We start from the raw sequence: 21,062 nt of genomic DNA, 5'->3' as shown, positions 1-21,062 counted from the left end.
GCACCGCCGTCTCTTGTTGTCCCCAATTCTGACCCATGATCTATATTACCTCCATTACCCTTTCCTTACACAACCATTTTATTTCCAGGTTTCAGTGTTTCCTCCCTCCTACATCTCTTCTTTTCCTGATCATTAGTTCCGTTGATGTTTGTACCACTGTCAGTTCCACCTTGCTCTTCCATGAGCTTCGTTCCTGTAAAGAAAAACAAAACATGTATATTTGTGGAGCTCTTCCCAGGCTTGATGTACTTTTGTAGAATATGTATAGCTACAGTCCGTTAAACAACCTTCTGTTTCATTGCACATCTTTTGTTTAATTCCAAACTGATCATATGAAATATTATTTGAATCATCACAATGAAACTTTATTCAAGTTGATTCAACTTAATCTCATAAATTAGCCACAATGAAATAATCTCTAAATAAATAGCACAGTAACATCAGAGGATGCTTAAATTTATTTCATTATGAACATCACAAATTATTTAAGAGATGTGACAATTCATATCTGTGAAACAGCAAAAAGCAAATGCTTTTTACAATGCAACCATTCTTCCACCTTCATTACCCTTTCCTTCAACTCCCCATCCCTACTTGTCACTTCTTCGTCATCACAGTCCATGGTCTCCCCCGCTTTCTCTGGCCCCATATGGGACAATAGGCCTTTGGAAGCAGTAAGCATAGTGTTTGATGCAGAACAATACCTGTGAAGCCCCAGACCCGTTGACCTGGGCCACCATTAAATATAGGTAAAGTAAAAGCAAAACGCCCATTACGCCTAAAATGTGTGTACCGCTGGTTTTGTGGAGAGCACACTTGACTGAGAGTAAGTGCAAAAGCTTGTTCCACCTGTCCAGGGGAGAAAATGATGAAGAGAATGAGGAACTCCTTTTCATACAAACATATGCATTTGTCAGAGCACATCAATCTGCCTTTTTTGTTATGTGTCTCCTTCTTCTTTCATATACAGCACAAGGCAGTAGAAGGCACAAGGTAGCATCATTGAATGAGGGCATGGCTGTGCAGCTGATGCAATGCCGTCTGTAGGTTAGGGCAGGAAGTTGGAATTAGCTCATGGTGCCGGCGATAGCTCACATACTCTTTGCGAACGACACCGTAGGATATTTAACGTCCACCAATTAATGCCAGAGATGGGTCGCCCATTTAAGATCCATCCGAGGGATGGCACACACATTGATTAATCACCTTTCCTGTGAAATACCGGGATGACAGTTTATAGCTGGGTCGGGTTTCAAACCCAGGTTAAACAGCTTAGAAGTGTGTGTGTCCCTCTAGGCCATCCTGCCAGCCCGTTCTGTAAATGATCTGTTGCTACAACTATGATGCACAGGATAACAATTTCACTTCCATTTGAATTTCACTTTCAAATTTCACTTCCATTTTAAACAGCTGCTCACCACCATCTCTCATCTTCCCCCATCCAAAACCTTGATCTTTTCTACCGCCGTTAAAACACCCCAAATCCACCTCTTTAAATCCCCAACTTATTTCCTGAAATTCCTACAAGTGTTCATTTGCTTTATACCATGTACCCCTCCCTCCTCCCCCAGCCCTCCCCCTTCCACAGATCTCCCGATTTCCCTGCTCTCAAATGTTGTACTTGTGTGCTTCCCCCTCTTGTCTCCTAGTCCCTTCATTGCATCTTTTATGTGTCTCTGCATATTTTCATGTTCAGTGTTAGCTCTTACACGAGCCTCGATTCTGTATACAAAAAAATAAAATAAAAAAGTTTCGGGAAAACAACCAAAGTTGACAGGTGCAGTTAAAATACTTTCTTTCCTTCACATAAAAAAAGGATTCCTCTTCTTTCATATGCAGCACGAGGGTGCAGGTAGCATCATTTGGTGCGGGCACAGATGTGCCACTGATGCAGTGCCCCCTGTAAGTCAGAGCACAAATATGGAATTTGGCCAGAGTGCTGGCAATAGCTCGCCTACTCATCGCGAAGTACACCGTGGGATCTGTACCGTCCATGTATTAATCTCGGCAGAAGGGGACGCCCAGGTTAACGTCTATCTGAGTGAGGGATGACACATACAATGATGCCTAGACCTGTGTGCGAAACACCAGGATGCCAGTTTATAGCTTGATCAATATTCGAACCAGGGCTAGTCAGTTTAAAGACGAGTGTGATAAATGAGGTCAAAGGTTATGGAAAGAAATGAAAATAAATAAAACACGTGTTATCATGTCTGTAACAATATACTGTGATTGGACATTCACAAACACAATAACTCATGCACTGGATAATGCATCTAATTTGCCGCTTGATAAAACTTTAGTCATGCAGTGTGAAATCCTTCAACGGTCATGGCCATTCCTCAATACAATGGAAAATAATGCAGCTAAACCAACAAGTCCCAGCTTGATGAAACCAAAGGACTATGGGCAGGTTAATGCAGACATGTTCAAAATCGAAACTGTTGGCCATTTATTGGTGCATTGTAATACAAAGATAGGCCCTAATGGAATTCGAGCATAAAACAGCAAAGTGAGCACGTAAGGTAATCATGATGGTGAGCAAGCTGAAGACTTACGAAACTTTCAATCCTGACGAATCTCACACTCTCACTCTCTTTCTGAAAGGAAATTCTGGCAAACCCTCCCATCTACTTTCTTAACAATCCTCTTGAGAAGGTTTGGTCATTGAAACTCCTGGGTCTCACCATCAGCCATAATATTTCTTGGGCAAACCACATTTCAAAGTTCGCCTCCAAAGCCAGCTGCCGACTGGGCATCCTCCGTCATACAAAGTCCTTTCTTGGCCCACCTGAACTTATATCCACCTACAAGGCTTTCATCTACAGTTTGTTGGAATGCTGCACTCCCATCTGGGCTGACTCCCCTTTCTCGCATCTTGCTTAGCTCGACACTGTGGAAACCAAGGCCTTCAAGATCTCTCGGCCTTCAAAACCAAGGCCTTCAAGATCTCTCGGCATGAAGCTAGCTAGGTCTATGGGCCTATCACTTCGACATTGCAGACAGGTTGGTGGTCTCTCTATGTACTACCACCTCCTTTCTGGTCTTGCACCCTGCACCCTCTGCTCCTTCCGTGCTTTGAACCCCCAGGTTTCTGCAGGGCTCACACAGTCCACCATCAATCCCATTTTGGTGAAATTGCCAAAATCAAGACTCTCTGCTCACCTCCTCATTTGTTCCTCTTTATTCCCCGCCTGTGGAATAAACTTCCATGTCCTCTTCAATCTCATTCTTCGCTCCAGGTCTTCAAGACATCTGTTCACCAACATCTCAGATCATCCCCAATCCAAAACCATGATCTTTTATACCCCCGTTATTCCGACTCCAACACCTCCTGCTTCCAATTTTACAGTTTTCCATCCTTGGAGTTTCCTTTTGTATCCAAATTTCCCACCCCAAGCATGTGCTTTGCGTCCTGTTTTATGTCTGTTATGTCCTGATCCGTTTAGTGTACTAGCTCTTCCACGAGCCTCGACGATACAGTGCATTCAGAAAGTATTCAGACCCCTTCACTTTTTTCACATTTTGTTATGTTGCAGCCTTGTGCTGAAATCGTTTAAATTCATTTTTCCCTCATCAATCTACAGACTTGGCATTTAATATGGAATATTTATTTTGTGGGGGTGAACTTACTTTTCAAGTCGTCTTGGAACCAAAAGTTCATTGGAATTATGTTGAAATTATTCTAGATTTTGTTAATGTGACCTTTAAAAGAAACAAAAACCACATTTGACATTTCGAAACAAATAAATTGATCCTTGAAAGTGATGTAAACTGATATCGAACTCAATTCATGGACAGTACTGTGAAACTTCTGAACGTTTTCCAGAAGTATCTCTTTATTTTGCACATTAGCCAAAAATTTTTTTTAACAAAAACAAAAGTGAAATTACGACTGGGATTACGGACAGTAAAATTACAGTTCAGTACTTCGTGTAACCCCCACGAGCATTCAGGAAAGCACGTACACGTTGAGGCATGCTGTTCATGAGATTTGCCAAGGTTTGGACAGGAATCGCTTGCCATGCAGTGACAATAGCCTGCTGCAATTCACGCACAGAGGTCGGCTGCTGGTCCAAGTGGTCGATTTGACGCGTTAATTCTGCCCACAAGTTCTCTATCGGATTCATATCCGGGGACATGGCAGGCCACTCCATATGCTCTACACCACGGTCAGCAAGAAAGTGTTGGATCATGCGAGCACGATGAGGCCGTGCATTGTCATCTTGGAAGACAAAGTTTTCTCGAAAGGCTGCACGAGCAAATGGAAGCAATGTTTCTTCCAGAATGGCCCTGTACTTGAAATGGTTCAGGTTTCCATTCAGAACAACCAGGTCAGTTTTGCCCCCTGCATGAAAAGCAGCCCAAACGGTCACCCCACCACCTCCAGCTTGGACTCTTGGCACTATACAATCTTTGTTGTAGGCTTCATGCACTTGTCTGCGCACTCGGACGCGGCCATCTTGACGATAGACCAGAAATCTGGACTCGTCACTGAAGATCATGTGATTCCAGTGTCCTGGCTGCCATTGACGGTGCTCTCTGGCCCACTACAATCGGCGCTGGCGGTGTTGTCTGGTCAGGTGTGGCTTTCTCAGGGGACGCCTGGCACGATAGCCTGCTTGAACCAGTCGTTGGTTGACTAGCCTTCTGGATACAGGCACATTTGTCAGTTGCTGCTGACAAATGACTTGGTACGGCCATTGTGGACTAACCGGTGCAGCTGGCGATCATCCCTCCTTGTGGTTCTGCGGGGACGTCCTGGCCTCGGTATTGGAGTAAGGACACCCCTCTGAGCATTTCGTTTCAGGATCTTTGACACCTGACCTTGAGTGATGCCATACTGCCGAGCAATAGCACACTGCTTCATGCCGTAATTTCGTAAAGCCACCACTCCATGACAAACAGCATTGTCGAGTTGACGGACCATCTCCAGAGGAAGCGGCAATAACTTTTGGAGACATGCAGCAGTTGTTTTCCACTAATACAGAACGCAACAACCCTTGTATACCTGATTGTGAAGCCAATCATCAAATGCACCTGTCCGTACATTTTGCCACGCCACCTATGATATAATCCTGTTGCTGACTTCTTGCTGCGACAGACAATCAGTGACATGGTTCTTTTAACAAATAAATCACCAAAGTGTAAAAGAAACTCACCAGATTGATATACTGAGTTAAGAAAGTAAACCCAAGTCAATAAAAAAAAAAATTCCATATTAAATGCCAAGTCTGTACAATCAATATCCCATAATGACAAAGAGAAAACAGGATTTTCGGAAGTTTTGCAAATTTATTTAAAAAATAAACAACTGAAATATCACATTTACATAAGTATTCATACCCTTTGCTCTGACACTTGAAATTTAGCTCAGGTTTCTACCATTTCTCTTGATCATCTTTGAGATGTTTCTACACCTTGATTGGAGTCCACCTGTGGTAAATTCAATTGATTGGACATGATTGGGACATGATTGGGAAAGGCACACACCTGTCTATATAAGGTCTTTTTTTGTATGCTGAATCGAGGCTCGTGAAAGAGCTAACATTTACTTCACAAACAAATCAACCAGACAAACAAAATATATAAAAAGAGGGAGCGGAAGACAAGATGGGGAGAGAAGGGGAAACACACAAACACAACATTTGAGAGCAGGGAGATGTGTGGGAGGGAAAGGGCTTGGGGGGAGGAGGCGTGGGAAGGGGGGGGGGGGGTGGGGGTGGGAGAAGTATAAAACACAATACAAGGACACCAAGGACTTCCAGGACAGAAGTTGGTATTTCAAAAAAGTGGAATTGGGGTGAAATTAGCGGGGGTAGAAAAGATCAAGGTTTTTGGATGGGGGAAGATAAGAGATGGTGGTGAACAGCTGTTTTAAAGACCTGGAGGGTGGAGTGGGATTGAAGAGAGTGAGGGAGTTTGTTCCAGAGGTGGGAGAAAAGAGGAATGAAGGAGTGAAGATGAGCAGAGAGTCTTGATTTTGGCAGTTTAACCATAAAAGAGTTGCAGGCAGATCTTGTGCAACCTGTAGGAATATTTGCGGGACAGAGCCCAGAGAGAGCTGGGGGGGGGGGGGGGGCAAGGCCAGAGAGGAGTCGGTAGAAGACGGAAAGACCACCAACCTGCCTGCGGTGAGTGAGTGAGAGGCCCTTGGAGTTAGCTTCATCGCGGGAGATTCCAATGATCTGAATGCTTTGGTTTCAACAGCGTGAAGATGAGCTAGGTGTGAGGCAGGAGCACCAGCGCAGAGGGGAGAGCAGTATTCCATTGAGCTGCGGATGAAAGCCTTGTATATGGTGAGGAGCTCAGGTGTGCCAAGGAAGGACTTCGCACGACGGAGGATGAGATGCCCAGTCGGCGACTGGCTTTGGAGGCCAGATTTGAAATGTGGTTTTCCCAAGAAAGATCATGGCAGATAGTGAGACCCAAAAGCTTGAGTGACAGAACTTCTTGGAGAGGATTATTCAGAAAGTGGATGGGAGGGTTGTCCAGTCGGTCTTTTCGGAGAGACATCGTAAGTGTGAGATTTGTCAGGATTGAAAGACATGTTCCACTTGTTTGCCCAGTCTGTGATTTTGTCCAGGTCTGCAGAGAGTGAGGAGGCTGCAGACTGCCGATCTGAGGGATGAAGAATGGAGCGACAGAGAGTAGAGTCATCAGCAAAGAGATAGAGAGGATTTTCAAGAGAGTCAGAGAGATCATTGATGAAGACCAGAAAATTTATAGTTTTCTCACAGCTGACAATGCATATCAGAGCAAAAACCAAGCCATGAGGTTGAAGGAATTGCCTGCAGATCTCAGAGACAGGATTGTGTCGAGGCACAGACCTGGGAAAGCCTGAAAAGACACATGGAAGCCCACAGAATCTTGTTTCTCACAGTCTGAGAGTCCTTCAGGTGCTTTTTTGCAAACTCCAAGCAGGCTTTCATGTGTCTTTCACTGAAGAGAGGCTTCCGTCTGGCCACTCGGCCATAAATCCCAGATCGGTGGAGTGATGCAGTGATGGTTGTCCTTCTGGAAGGTTCTCCCATCTCCACACAGGATCTCTGGAGCTCAGCCAGAGTGACCATCAGGTTCTTGGTCACCTCTCTTACCAAGGCCCTTCTTCTCCGATTGCTCAGTTTGGCCAGGCGGCCAGCTCTAGGAAGAGTCCTGGTTGTTCCAAACTTCCTCCATTTAAGAATTATGGAGGCCACTGTGCTCTTGGGAACCTTCAATGCAGCAGAAATTTTTTTGAAGGCTTCCCCAAATCTGTGCCTCGACACAATCCTGTCTCTGAGCTCTGCAGGCAGTTCCTTCGACCTCATGGCTTGGTTTTTGCTCTGATATGCATTGTCAGCTGTGAGACCTTATATAGACAGGTGTGTGCCTTTCCCAATCATGTCCAATCAATTGAATTTACCACAGATGGACTCCAATCAAGGTGTAGAAACATCTCAAAGATGATCAAGAGAAATGGGAGGCACCTGAGCTAAATTTCAAGTGTCATCGCAAAGGGTATGAATACTTACGTAAATGTGATATTTCAGTTTTTTATTTTTAATGAATTTGCAAAACTTTTTAAAATCCTGTTTTCTCTTTGTCATTATGGGGTATCGAGTGTAGATTGATGAGGGAAAAAATGAATTTAAACGATTTCAGCATAAGGTTGCAACATAACAAAATGTGAAAAAAGTGAAGGGGTCTGAATACTTTCTGCATGCACTGTATATACAAAAAAGTTGTACAAATCCACAATTCAAACTTTACACCACTGCAGTAGACTGACAAAATTCTGACTTAGGAGCATTAAAGTGGTGTCCGGAACCATCTTACACTCTCCATGTCAGAATTGCTGGTCTTACTTTCTGTCTCACTCAAACTATAGCTACCAGGCTAGCTTTAATCTCTCTTTCTTGCAAACAAATATTACACACTTTTCTTCTCTTTTATTTAAGACCTGGCCTCGATGAGGACTATGTATTCCGTGACTGGACCCTTCAACATAAAAAAAAAGAAGAAAAAAAAAGAAAAAAACGGATTTTGGAAAAGGTGCACTACAAGAAAGATAAGCTAATATGAAAAGGAAGAGAGATAATGTTAGAAAGTTTGGCAAAGGTGAAAATTAAGACTTTACTTCTAACGAAGATAAAAGTAACGTCATACAGACCTCATCTGGGCAAGGACGCAGAGAGTCGATGTTCACTTCTCCAACAAACCCAATGACAGGTCTCACCAGCTTTTTGCTCGACTAAGAGGCCATTGTGGAAGATGGAAAGGGCAAAACAATTATTGGTTAAACAAAAGTAAATGAGAATGAGGTGTGATGCAAGTGCTAGCAGACTTAACTGGGCATTGCTTTTACAAAATACAGAAAGGAAGACGTGTAAATTCCTTTGAGATGGGAAACTATTGGAGGTTTGCTTAGTTACACAACTCCGAAGACATGACCTGGTGCGAGGTATAAAAATAAGACAAAGACAGTCAGGATGTATTTATCGGACCCGAAATGGACACCATGAATAAAAGCCGTGGAACGTAATGGGTGCATCAACTGCATTAAAGAAAAAAAAATTGTGAAAGTTTGCCAATTGCTGCAGTGGCTTGGAGGCCAAGGGACGGTCATGACATGTGACCCTGGATCTGTGGCTTATCAAAAGCAAATAATATCGTGCATATCCTTGAATTTTTTAAAATGAGATTTCACTATTGAGAGATAGGGCTAAAAAGTATATGTAGCACGATATTTAAAAAAAGTTATGGATGGATTCAAGGCAAAACTTGGTGAATAGGTTGTGTGTGTGACAAGGACAAATCGATTCGATTTTGGTGACGATCCGGATGCGTGAATTTTTAAAAATTCTTCAAGTGAATCTTCACTTGTAAGCCTGGTGTTGGCTTACCGGTTAGGATGCCGGCTTGGGATCCTCGGATCCTGGGTTCGAATCCCGGTTGATCGCTGAATTAACGCCAGGGGGGTTGACTCAGCCTGTCATCCTTCCGAGGTCGGCAAATTGAGTACCAGCTTGCTGGGATGAATGATCACGGTGTATACCCCGGTTTAGAATAGGTACACCGTATCCCTGCGCATCGCAAGAGGCGACTCAGGGTTGGCGCCAGGAAGGGCATCCGGCCGTAAAAACATTGCCTCAAACAGGGAACCATAATTGTCATGGGGCCCGCAAGGCTAACCCCCGCTCCAGCGGGGAAAATGGCCTTAAAACGATCATTCATTCATTCATTCAAGTGAATCTTCACCATTGAGAGAGAGAGAGAAAAAAAAAATCTTCACCATTGAGAGACACAGCCAATAATGATATATAGCACAATATCTCAAAAGGTTGTTGACGGGTTATGAGAAAACTTGGTGGATGAGTTAGGTAGGTGACAAGAACAAGCCAATTCGATTTTGGTTCATTTCCGGATGCACATCCAGCCTCAGTGGGAAACGAAACATAAACTGTTCAGCCTGGTAAGGGTATGCCCTCTACCGAGTGCCGTTCTAGTTCTCTTGGCATTTTGTTGGAACTTGGAATCACCTGTTGAGTTCCGTTTTCTCATTCTTCCAACCACAGTCATACTGCTGTTCCATGGGTCTTTATATGATGCGGTGAGTGCCGTAACATTAAATTGGGTTCGGTTTGCTTTGATCTTAACTAAATGTATACCTCAGGGGAAGATACTTTGGTACACGTGAGAGTATTGCCAAATAACTACGCCCTAACCCCAGAATGGAGGGCAGGGAGCAAGCCCCAGATGTTAGTCCGAGGCACATCGATTCCCAGCTCTTCACGTGTCTCCCGAAGTGCTGTGTGCACCGAATCAGCATCACTGGAATCTCGCATACCTCCAGGGAAGCTGTGAGAAATAAGAGAGAGGAAATAAGTGAGAGTGAGAAGAAATAAAACTGGTACAGAAAATAGAATATTGTATTAGAAAACAAACACCCAACCTTATCTGGCCCTGGTGGGATCCGAGAAGCTTGTGAGAACGTATTGTAAGAAGCACAGATGGCTGACCCTCCACGCAACAGAGTGGCACGAGCACTGCAGCGTCAGCCACTCGCTGTTCGGCTTCCTCTTTGTGCCTCCTAAGCTCCAGCACACAACGCTGTTGGTTGTCCAGACCAAAACATGTTGCAATGGATCCCACCGACGAAAGCTCCATACTACAAAATGGTCGGCTGGCGGAGCAAAGTTTTTGTAGAGTGGCCTTGGGTGCCCTTAATCCGAGCATTCTCATCCAAGGACCTGGCACTTTTAGGTCACCTATATTGTACGAGAAATGGTGAGGTGAAGTCGAAGAGGTTTTATTCTCCCTGGCAGCATCTCTTTTGAGTACACCTGCAAATGAAAACAAACCGATATAATTTAGACAAACTAGAAACATTGCATCATGATTTAGAAAGGATATCGAAAATGAAGATTTTTCGATAAATCTGAGATGCACAACATAATATCACAAAATCATCATCATCATCCACTTTTAGAGGCCATTTTCCCCACGGAGCATGGGTTGGCCTTTTTCGGGCACAGTGGACCCTTTCTGAAGCAATGTTTTATGGCCGGATGCTCTTCCTGCTGCCAACCCTGTTAGTGCCTGTTGCGACACACAGGGAATTACCAGTGAACTGGTACTCAATTTGCCGACCTCGGAAGGATGACGGGCTGAGTCAACCCCCCTGGTGTCAATTCAGCGATCGACCGGGATTCGAACCCAGGATCCTAGGATCCTAAGCCGGCACCCTAACCGCTAAACCAACACCAGGCTGTAATATCAAAAAATAAAGAAATTATATTCGGTTTAAATTGCGAAGACAGTATTCATACTATTTACATGAAATGCATAAATTTAAACCAAGTAGAGGAAACCCATTTGTAAGTAAGAAACCCAACAAACAAAATAAAGCAAAAGGGAAAACATTGGCATAACAAACGGATGTAGTATAAGACAAGGAGTGTATATTGGAGGAGAGAAAGGAAAACAGAGACTCAGTGGATGTACAGAGTGAGTCAGTCATAAGTCCCAAGACACGGTTTTAGCTGATTATACAAGATTTGTTTATACCAGTGGTTCTCAAACATTTTTAGACTACCGCCCCCTTCTGCACTCTTGGACCGGCCCAATGCCCCCCTTGTCCTATCGTTCGTGGTCGGACACCCAGAATTTATGTAGATAGGAAGCAAAAATAACAGAAGCCAAATATTTTCTGAATAATATTTTACTTTCCTTTTTATTTTATTTTGCACGACCAACAATGTTTCAGCAGAACAGGTACAGGTGAGGCAAACTGGGCATCTGTTATCACAGGCCCAAATACCGTTAGTGTGAAGGGTGGGCCTGGTGACTCGATGCGAGATTACGAACGTCTGGCTCCATCTCAGTGAGGTAGAGACACAGATCGCCCCTCTTGGTAATGTCAAGGCGGTTTCGATACCTGGTCAGCAGCACCATCACGGCGCTGAACCCTCTTTCAACGAGGTATGATGTGGGGAACGCCATCAGCAGCAGTTCTGCCTCTGTCCACATTGCGGGGTATTCGCCCCGCTCCAGAATCCAGAATTTGCTGTATTCATGCTACGAGAATCTTGCCTTCACCTCATCATCATTGTGGAGGTTGATAATTTCGTCCTGTAATTCGCGCTTCACATCTTGAATGTCACATTTGAACGGGTTGATCACCCATGCTGGTACCGACAGTTCTAGCATGTCTCTGAAACGCTGCTCCATATCTCCACGAATCTTCTCAAGGTGATTGCAATAAACGAGCAGCTTTTCATCAGAAACAGCAGTTTCTTTGCCAACCGGGGAAAGTGGTACATATCTCTGCGGCCGAGGGTTTCCCTGTGCAGAGTCGCCTTGGTTACGAACGCGCCGATCACTTTCTTTGCTTTAATCAGCGTCATATGGTCACCCTGGAGTTGTTTGTTGACATCATTCAGTATACTGAATATGTCCGTGAGGTAAGCCACATCATGCTCAATCGCATTCACTTTCTCCGATAGCTCCGTATCAATTTCCGACAGAAACTCGACCACTGTTGAGAAGAGGGCATGGAAACGGGTCAAACAAGCGCCTTTGGACAACCATCGAACTTCGGTGTGCAACAGGAGCCGCTCGAATGCCTCATCATTCTCCTGGCAAAGCTGACGACACAGCCGATCATGCAGAGACGACACCTTGATTTTATTCACTGCTTTGATTACTGTTTGGAGTGATGTATGAAGTCTGGTGCTGAGAGCTTTTGCTACAAGATGCTGGCGGTGCACGACACAGTGAATGGCGAACACGGACGGTACCTGGTTCTTCAGAAGCGCAATAAAACCACGCTGGCGGCCAACCATCGCTGGTGCCCCGTCCGTCGCGCAAGCGAGAATGTTCTCCATCGGTATGTTCTTATCAGTAAAGTACTTCTCCAACGTTTGGAAGATGGAAGAACCCTTCGTATCGGTCTGGAGAGAGCGGGCAAACAACATTTCTTCCACCATTTCCTGATCACGGATGAAGCGAACGTAGCAGAGTAACAGAGCTTCACTGTCACGCAAAGTGGACTCATCCAGCTGGATGGCGAAGTGTGTGCTTCTCAGCTCACTACACAGCTTATCTTCTACATCTGATGACATTTCATCAATCCGCCTGGCCATGGAATCATTGCTGAGCGCAATCGACTAGAGAACTGGATTCGGATCCTGGCCCATAACGGTTTTTATCACTTCCCCAACAGCTGGTTTGATCAACTGTTCGCCGATTCAATACGGTTTTCCAGATCTGGCGATGAGCAATGACAGCTTATACGACGCTTCCAGTCCTTTATCCAAGAGCTTTTGGCTGGCTTTGAACATCGTCGTTACCGTGGATCGCTTCTCAAATTTCTCTTTCAGCAATTGGAAATAGCTGACCTCTGCGCGAGCCTTATCACTGTAATTTTTACTCAGGTGCTCGCTCAGTCGAGATGGTTTCATTGCTTCATTGGACAGCGTGATACCACACAACAAACACATCGGTAACTGTTTGTTCGTCGGAGATGGAATGAATCCATACTTGATGTATTCAACGGAATACTGACGACACTTTTTCTTTGAGGCCGACATCTTGAAGCCGACCGGACGTGAAGCTTTTTTGAATAACGAAATAATACGCCAAAATGTTGAAAGACTAACACCAGCGCTAACACTGACTGTTCATACCTTGCCCAATGTCTGTGCTGGCCAGGCCAGCCTGTAAAGTTGAACCAGGCACGTTGAATAGTCCAGCACAAATAGAGCGTATTATATCCCACATAAAAAGATTCTTGCAAGCCGATTGGTTGAAATGGCACCACGTGACAAAAATTAGTGTTGTACTATTGGCCGCATTGGCGGCCAATAGTATTTTGCTGGTGTCATACACTATCATGTTTGTTGCGTGAGCATGTATGGACAAGAAAATACCTACACGACATCAGCGAATATGTGATCATAAAAACCATGCGGAGGGGGAAAGAATGTGGTCGCTGATTGGATGGCCAATTTGCCGAATGGCGCTGGGTAAACTGTTCAGACTGCAGGAAGCCCAATGAGCGCTCCAAATCGCCGCTGCTCCTCTAAATCGCCAGTGCCCCCGAAATCATTGCCAGCGCCCCCCTACTGCCCGTGGACTCTCGAGCGCCCCCCTGAAAGTTCCCAGCGCCCACTGGGGGGTGGTAGGGACCACTTTGAGAACCTATAGTTTATACCATCTACCAAGGTATAAATAAATCAAATCAGGGTATAAACAGCCATAAGCCGCAGGAGTAATAACATATTACAGGAACACATAATAACGAGTCATCTACCATATAAAACACAATGTCAGTTTGTGTGTATTGTACAGATGTCTGTCCCTCTTCATAAGGGTAGGTTTTAAAGGCCAATCTTTTAACACGAATGTGTGTTCACTGTGGTCTATTTGTAAGGATAAAACAAACTCGAAAAAATATTTTCCATTAAAGAGTAATTATGTCTCTTATTTTGGAATTGTAGACGATGGCTTGCAAACCAAGCCTCAAGGGCGGTGTACAGAAGCGTTTTTTAAATAACAATAAATACAAGGTGCAGGGAGGTTTCATTCACCGCACATGATGTGCAATGCACACAGAGTAAAACGAATGTTTATTTACATCCGTATGATGTCAAATAAAAAAGGTATAAGCACACCTGACACATTAGCATGCTCATGAGGCTGCACCGCGATTAAACGGTTCCAACCCGTCATTTTTGACAGGTTTTCTTGACTAGTAATAACATATTGTTACGAATTTGGTAGAGCAATATGTAGAGCAGAGTAGATCTGAATAGGTAACATGCTTCGAGATGTCGCGATAGGGAATCTACCTGTAATAAGTCATGTTTAGGCGTTTTGTCGGTTAAGGTGTATAATTGTGAATCTACCAGGAGATTCGAGTGATAGTTAGTGTAGGGGTTAATCAGTAGAGCCCTTGTATGTCTCACCTAGTAGCCAAACCTTTGTCCATTTTGGCACTGCACACCACTTAAACATTAGTTAGGACCTTTAGTACAACACTAAATGACGCCTTTCCCCCCTGACATGACTTAGGAAAAAATCAGACTAGAACACTGCCACAATTGGCCGCCACCATTTACACCTCCGAGAGGCCTACCCACCTCGCATAGCACGTGCTGTGACCAAGGAGCAGGAGCGGGAGAGTGGGAGTGACGCAGTGGGCGTGACCTGAGCGAGCCGGCGAGTCGGTGGAGGCTCTGATTGTCAGAGTAGTGCGCCAATCTGACGTCATTGGCCAGAGATATTAACGGGGGCCGGACGCCATTTCGGGCAGTTCACCAGAGTTCAGCACGTTGAGTGAGGTCTGAGTCAAGAGTTCGTGTGCGCATTTTGAGTTGAGATGAGACGGCAGTTGAGTTGAGAGAGGCAGTCCGGAGAGTTGGATCCCGAGTTGAGATCCTGAGTTGAGTTGAGTTGCGCAGAGTTGAGTAGCGCAGTTGAGTGGAGAGTTTGCTGGAGTGCACGCAGTTTGGTCAGAGCAGTTGCTTCTGGCAGTGGTTCGAGAGACGCAGAAAAGTGACTCGCTATTGCAGCTCTTTTTCGTCTTGCGCAGCCCGAGTTGGGCTGAGGTGTAGCCCGAGTGGAGCTCGCTGTCCTGCGGTGGGACCTCTCGGTGCTTCGGAGCTTGGTACACGGACCTCGTGTGCAGCGGCGAGGGCGTTGGCTCGGGCCTAGCGGGGCGTGCGAGGCGGACGGAGGATTCCTCCACGCCGGAGTTTGGAGCCGCGTTGGACGGACAAGACACGAGACCAGATAAGACCGAGCTCCGCGTACACTGTACACGACGAGACATTTTATTTTCGTATTCATCTCCCTCGTCTCGTGTTTGGAAATCTGTTGTGTGTGGGATCCCAATTTAGTTACCTTAGGTTTATCGTTGCCCATAGAGCATTGGCACAGGTCACGACTGCCCGGTGGCCACAGACGCTGTCAACCTGTTTTCATGATCTGCATCTGACAATTCACAAAAGACAGCTGGTTTATGTGGTTTCATGTGACGGTCTTCTTTCATTGTTCGCAGTAACAATGAATACGAAACACCAACTCTGCAGAACGTTTCCGTAATGATTTTTTACAGAGATCTGATCACGGATGTTTTAATGTTCCGAATTCCCAAATGACGAATTTTTGGTCGTCCGCTTTGCTTGTTGTCGAGTACACTTCCAGTCTGAAATGTCTTTTCCCCCCAAAGATGAAGATTTGATTTTGAAGGTGCTGGCTCCCCAAAACGCTCCTCAAGGTCTTCTTGCAAATGTTTCATAGTCTTGTTTGTGTTTTTCCTTTTGTGGTACCACACCACTGTGCCTCTATTCCACTGTAAATGGACTGGTGTCTGCCATCCTGGTTTAATGTATTATTTGTATTATCTGAAACAAAAGGAAACAGCATCAATGCATGGTATAGAACTCAAAGAACTGAAAACGAAGGAATAGAACTGAAACACATTTAAGAGACAGATCAAATAAACAACTGCCATGACCTTTTTGTCATTGGTGAAAGACGTGAAAGTTCAGACAGGTGGTGGGACAGCTGCTGAATTCTGGCACATCTTACGATAGAAACAATGTCTACAAACTTTGTTGAGAGACTGTAGGTTCCCATCAGTGGAGTTGGGTTTCCAGTAGAAAACGCAAGCTGCTTCCTGGCAATTGCCTCACCGCATGAATTGTTGTACCAGGTAAGATATGTTGGGCAGGATAGCTGCATGAACTGATGGAAAAGAAAGGTTAGTTTTTTGAGAAATGAGTCCCATGTCCGTATATGAAGAGATAGGAGACTAGTCAGTGAAAGAGAATGTGGACTTCCAGGATAGACCAATCTGCTCGATTAAACTGTCAGACACGGCAGCACTTTGGCAGATTCCTGAAGACCACCAGTGAAACAAACTTTTAGAGTACATGACCTGAGGAGCAAGGGGATGAGAGGTTGGAAAAGGAAAGGTTGAAGAGAAAGTTCGACATAATAAAGTCAAACTAACTTGGGGAAGTATGTGTTATGAATCCAACGGATTAGTTGAGGCCAAGGGTATCGCAAAAGGCCTTGGCTGCAATACCTTGGACAGTGGTGTGAACAAAGATTCCAAGCTGGCAGGATCGGTAACAATTGAAGTCACTTCAGGTTAGGAAGAGAGTTTGGATGTGGGATAGGAGGGAGTCAAAGAGAGGGTCTCACAGACAAAGTCACAGTTTGGTCAAAGTCACAGTTTAAACGTTTTTTCTCAGTGCAATAGACCACAAACATGGAGAAGACAGACATTCCTGTGAAAAGGGACATGCCACCAATATGAGCATTAGATCCTTCAAAATGGTACAAAAGATAACCAAGGAGATGAGTAAGTGCAAAACATACTGAGAAAAACGTTTTTGTTAGACAGATAACATCTGGAGATGAGGCAGTAACACTTAGCAAGATATCCATGGCATTTGGTAGCAATGAAGAATTGTTATAACATCTTAGGACATTTCCCATTTTGTATTTTGTGCACATGGAAGCATCAGCTGTGGAGAAAATCTTTCTCCATTAGGGATGTTGCCATTAAAACAGCTCAGCCAGCCAAGTGCTCTACCACCCCCACTACAACTCCCTCTACCATCTCCCCCACAACCCCCTCTACTACCTCCTCCCTTTCACCCCCTCGACTACCACCACCTTTACCATCTCCTATATCACCCCTCTAACACTACCTCCACGCCACCACTCATCACCCACTCCACCATCCCCTTTACCATGTCCTCCATCACCCCGCGAACACACCCCCTATATTACCCCCTCTACCATGCCCTCTATCACCACCACTTCCCTTTTACCACTTCCCCTCCCACTCCCCTACCCTACCACCCCCTATACTATTTGCCCTACCACTCCTCTCTCTATCACCTCTACCACCCTTTACCATCCCCTGTAGCACCCCATATGCCAACCATTTACCATCCGCTCTACAACCCCATTACCATCCCCTCTAACACACCCCCCTATATTACCCCCTCTACCATGCCTTCTATTACCACCACCTCGCCTTTACCACTTGCCCTCCCTCCACCCTTTTTACTATACCCTCTCCCACTACCCTCCCTATCACCCCTTTACCATCCCCTCTACAACTCCTCCACCCCATCACCCTTTACCATAACCTCTATCACCCCCCTCTACCATCTCATCTACAACTTCCGAGATCGATACGTTGTTGCCATCGCTACCACGAACCAAATTTCCCGCGGTTGTGTCGCAATGCTCAAGCCCAGGTGTCACACTCACTGTTCCAGGTAATTAAACGCTCGACGAAATGTAATTTTTCAGAGTATAAAGTATAAACAATCATTCTTGTTAATCTTGTTAACATTGCACTTTTACATTTGTTAACTATTCTTGTTAATGTTAATGTTAATCATTCTTGTTAACATTGGTCTATTGCACTGTTAATCACGATTGTTAATCTTGTCTGTGCATGATATAATACAACATGATGGTGGAGAGGAAGAACACTTACAGCTGTCGTTCGGGTTCGATTCCCGAGCCGATATAAACTGTCGGAGCTTCCCAGGCAGGGCGTTGGTTGCATCACAGTGTGCCGTCCCTCGGATGCACGTTAAGCCGGGTGTCCCATATGCTAGCATTAACCGGTAGACGTCAAAGATCCCACGGTTTAAGCCGTAAAGCGTCATTTGACAGAGTGGGTGAATTTATCGAACACCGGGCTTCGCCAGCCGGTTCGTGAAATACTTAGGCCAACCTCGTCACACAGCGGACTCCACGAGGTGGCGGGAAATTTGTCTCATTAACGGGGTCAAAGGTTGGGAACACCTGGGTTTTTGTTTGCATTGCCCTTGCCGGTCGAGTGGAGGTTCGATTCCCGTGGTTGATCGTTGGAGGTTCCCACAACCTACGACTGAGACCCTCACAAATTGCTTTAGGTGACCACCAACCAGCACCCACCACGTCACAAGTGATTTATTTAAATATATTCAACAGTTAAGAGAAACTCACCTGGACATCATAAATCTGCAGCAAAAATGTCAACTCGAGCTGGATAGATATATATATATATAGCCAATTACAGTACCCAGATCCGAGGCCCAGTGACCAATACGACTCGATTCGCAATATACCGTATTTGTTTGACTTGACCCACACACACAGTGCAAACGAACGAGCACGGCGTTTCCCTAATTCCTGTGCCATTTTCCGAAATTGAAATAAAATGATCGCACTCTTCCTCGACCTAACTTCCTCATTTAAAAAAAATCTTACCCAAGCAGTATGAAAAACGACACAGCTGCCGTCTATTAGTATAAAACGTTATTTGCTTGAGTTTGAATTCATAACTTAAAATGCAGTTGGTATTATGACGTCACGTGAATAAAGTACGCTTTGGAAAAAACAAAAATCAAATTAACGGGTGCACCGCCCATGACGCTGCAGTCATTTACACCGCAATAACCAAAATTATATCTACAAATCGAGAAGGTGCATCGATTCACCTCAACAATCTGAATGCGCTTTTAAGCAAAGGAGTACATTAATGATCCTCCCGATCACAATCGATGATAGCGAATTGAAAGATCGTCGAAAGAAGGAATGTGTAAGATAACTAACTGCTTATGGTCAGGCCAGAGCTGCGAGGCATGCGCCCGCGATACCGCCCGAGTGGGAAGGGCATGTGGCAATTCACTAAACACGGAACCAAACACAAATATGGGACAGAAACGTGGCATTAACATTACATAATGTTTAAATTTCTTTACAAACTCGCATTTACAGATCATCTGCGTCCCTTCGTTATTGCTTCAAAAAATCTGGAAGATTTCACAAATTAAATTAAGATTTAATCACAAATTCCAATTTATTTGCCGATTCTCAATCACACCGTTTAACTAAGCAGAGTCTGTGGTGTGATGAGACGAAAATTGAACTCTTTGGCCTGAATGCCAAGTGCTACGTCTGGTGGAAAAGGAGCACAGTTCATCACCCATCTAACACCATCCCTACTGTGAAGCATGGTGGTGGCAGCATCATGCTCTGGGGATGCTTTTCAATGGCAGTGACTTGGAGACTTGTGAGGGTAGAGGGAACTGTCAGGAAGTATACGAGTGTACGACTGCAGTTCTAACTATATCATTTTGCCTAATTCTTGCTTTAAGGCCTTGAACACACTCTTAAACATGCCCTCACCGACGTGTAAAAGTTTCTTTGTTATTTAAATGCTTTTGTTTAGGTATTAATGATGCATTAGATAATCACTCTTCAGCGATAGATGAATAACTTTGAATGTGTGATCATCGCACCGATGTGTCTAAGTCTTAAACCCTTTCTTAAGTTTGGTCCAAGATCTTGGACCAAATCTATTCATGAACCAGATTGTGAAACTTCATTCTTATAGCTTTGTTCCAAGGGCTCTTTTTAGAATCCTCACTGAACCTCTGACAGCCTCCACTTGTTGCTGTGCGTTCCCTAATGATGGAGCTCACTGTGCTCTTGGGAACTTTAAACACTCTAGAAATTGTTTTCTACCCTTCCCCAGATCTATGCCTCCTCACAATTCTATCTCAGAGTTCTACGGACAATTCTTTGGACATCATGGTGGAGTTTCTGCTCTGACATGCACTGTCACCTGTGGGACCTTGTATAGGAAGGTGTGTTTCTTTCTAAATCACATCCAATCAATTGAATTAGCCACAGGTGGAGTCCAATCAAGTTGTAGAGACATCTCAAGGATGCACCTGAGCTCAATTTGGCGTCATAATAAATGGGTTGAATACTTATTGACGAGAATTTTCAGCTTTTCATTTTCAATTGTTTTGTAAAAATTTCTAAATTAATTTCACTGACATTATGGGGTATTATGTGTCGAAAAGTGACAAAAAATCTCAATCGAATCCATTTTAAATTCAGGCCGTAACAACAAAACGTGAAAAAAGACAAGGGGTGTGAATACTTTCTGAAGGCAGTGTATAATTTGGCAGGATTTTGCACCCCTCGATTGCAAGGTCTGGATACACCACTGCCTGAATTGGAATGGATAAACGCCAGAAGTGGGAGGCCATTAGCACATAATTTGGAGCAGATAGAATAGAATATTAGAAGGGATTAACATCAGGACTAATTTAGCAGCTAAATAATCACCATGTGATCAATCCATTGTGGGGGGAAGGGGGTTAGGAGGAATCAGCATTAGCTCTGCCTCCCAGACTGTTGATGGCTGTAGTCCTCATGTGGAGTTTTGTGGACCACGTGATGTCCACCTTTACCTCTCTACCTGTATCTCTTCTCTTGTGCAAAATTATTCTCTGTAATGACAAGCTGCCTAATATGTGTTAACAATGAAACTTTGAGCTAATGGGTTAAGTATCCCTGGGTACCTAAAGTGGGTCTGATCAAGCTGGCAGATTGGGTATGGCTTTTCCAAGGAGAAATATACAACTCCACAATGGAAACCTCGGCCAAATTCCAAATTCTGCCCTAGCTATTAACCTTTAGCATCTGTCACACGAAATATCCAGGTTTTGCTGTCAGCCCCAAAAACATTTGTGAGTTGTTATCGC

The 21,062-nt window shown here is 44.5% G+C and overlaps 1 protein-coding gene across 3 annotated transcripts; it reads right to left on the bottom strand.

The window, feature by feature from the left end:
* Positions 1-440: 440 nt before the first annotated feature.
* LOC137429844 (mitochondrial coenzyme A diphosphatase NUDT8) lies at positions 441-18,865 on the bottom strand. 3 transcript variants are annotated; one of them, XM_078779905.1, is made up of 5 exons: positions 18,011-18,865; positions 9,935-10,325; positions 9,708-9,840; positions 8,153-8,233; positions 441-849 (listed from the first exon to the last, which is right to left on the bottom strand). In XM_078779905.1, the coding sequence occupies exons 1-5, from the start codon at positions 18,183-18,185 to the stop codon at positions 598-600; spliced, it is 1,032 nt and encodes a 343-aa protein (XP_078636031.1). In that variant the 5' UTR covers positions 18,186-18,865; the 3' UTR covers positions 441-597. The 3 variants fall into 3 exon arrangements, with proteins under 3 accessions (XP_078636031.1, XP_078636032.1, XP_078636033.1); XM_078779906.1 differs by having other exon boundaries at positions 18,630-18,771; XM_078779907.1 differs by lacking the exon at positions 18,011-18,865 and adding an exon at positions 14,625-14,750.
* Positions 18,866-21,062: the final 2,197 nt, after the last annotated feature.

This window comes from Myxine glutinosa, chromosome 6, assembly GCF_964187855.1.
Source record: "Myxine glutinosa chromosome 6, kmMyxGlut1.1, whole genome shotgun sequence".
Lineage (NCBI taxonomy): Eukaryota > Metazoa > Chordata > Myxini > Myxiniformes > Myxinidae > Myxine > Myxine glutinosa.
Note: the sequence above shows the minus strand (reverse complement) of the source record. Positions and strands in the feature narration are given on the sequence as shown.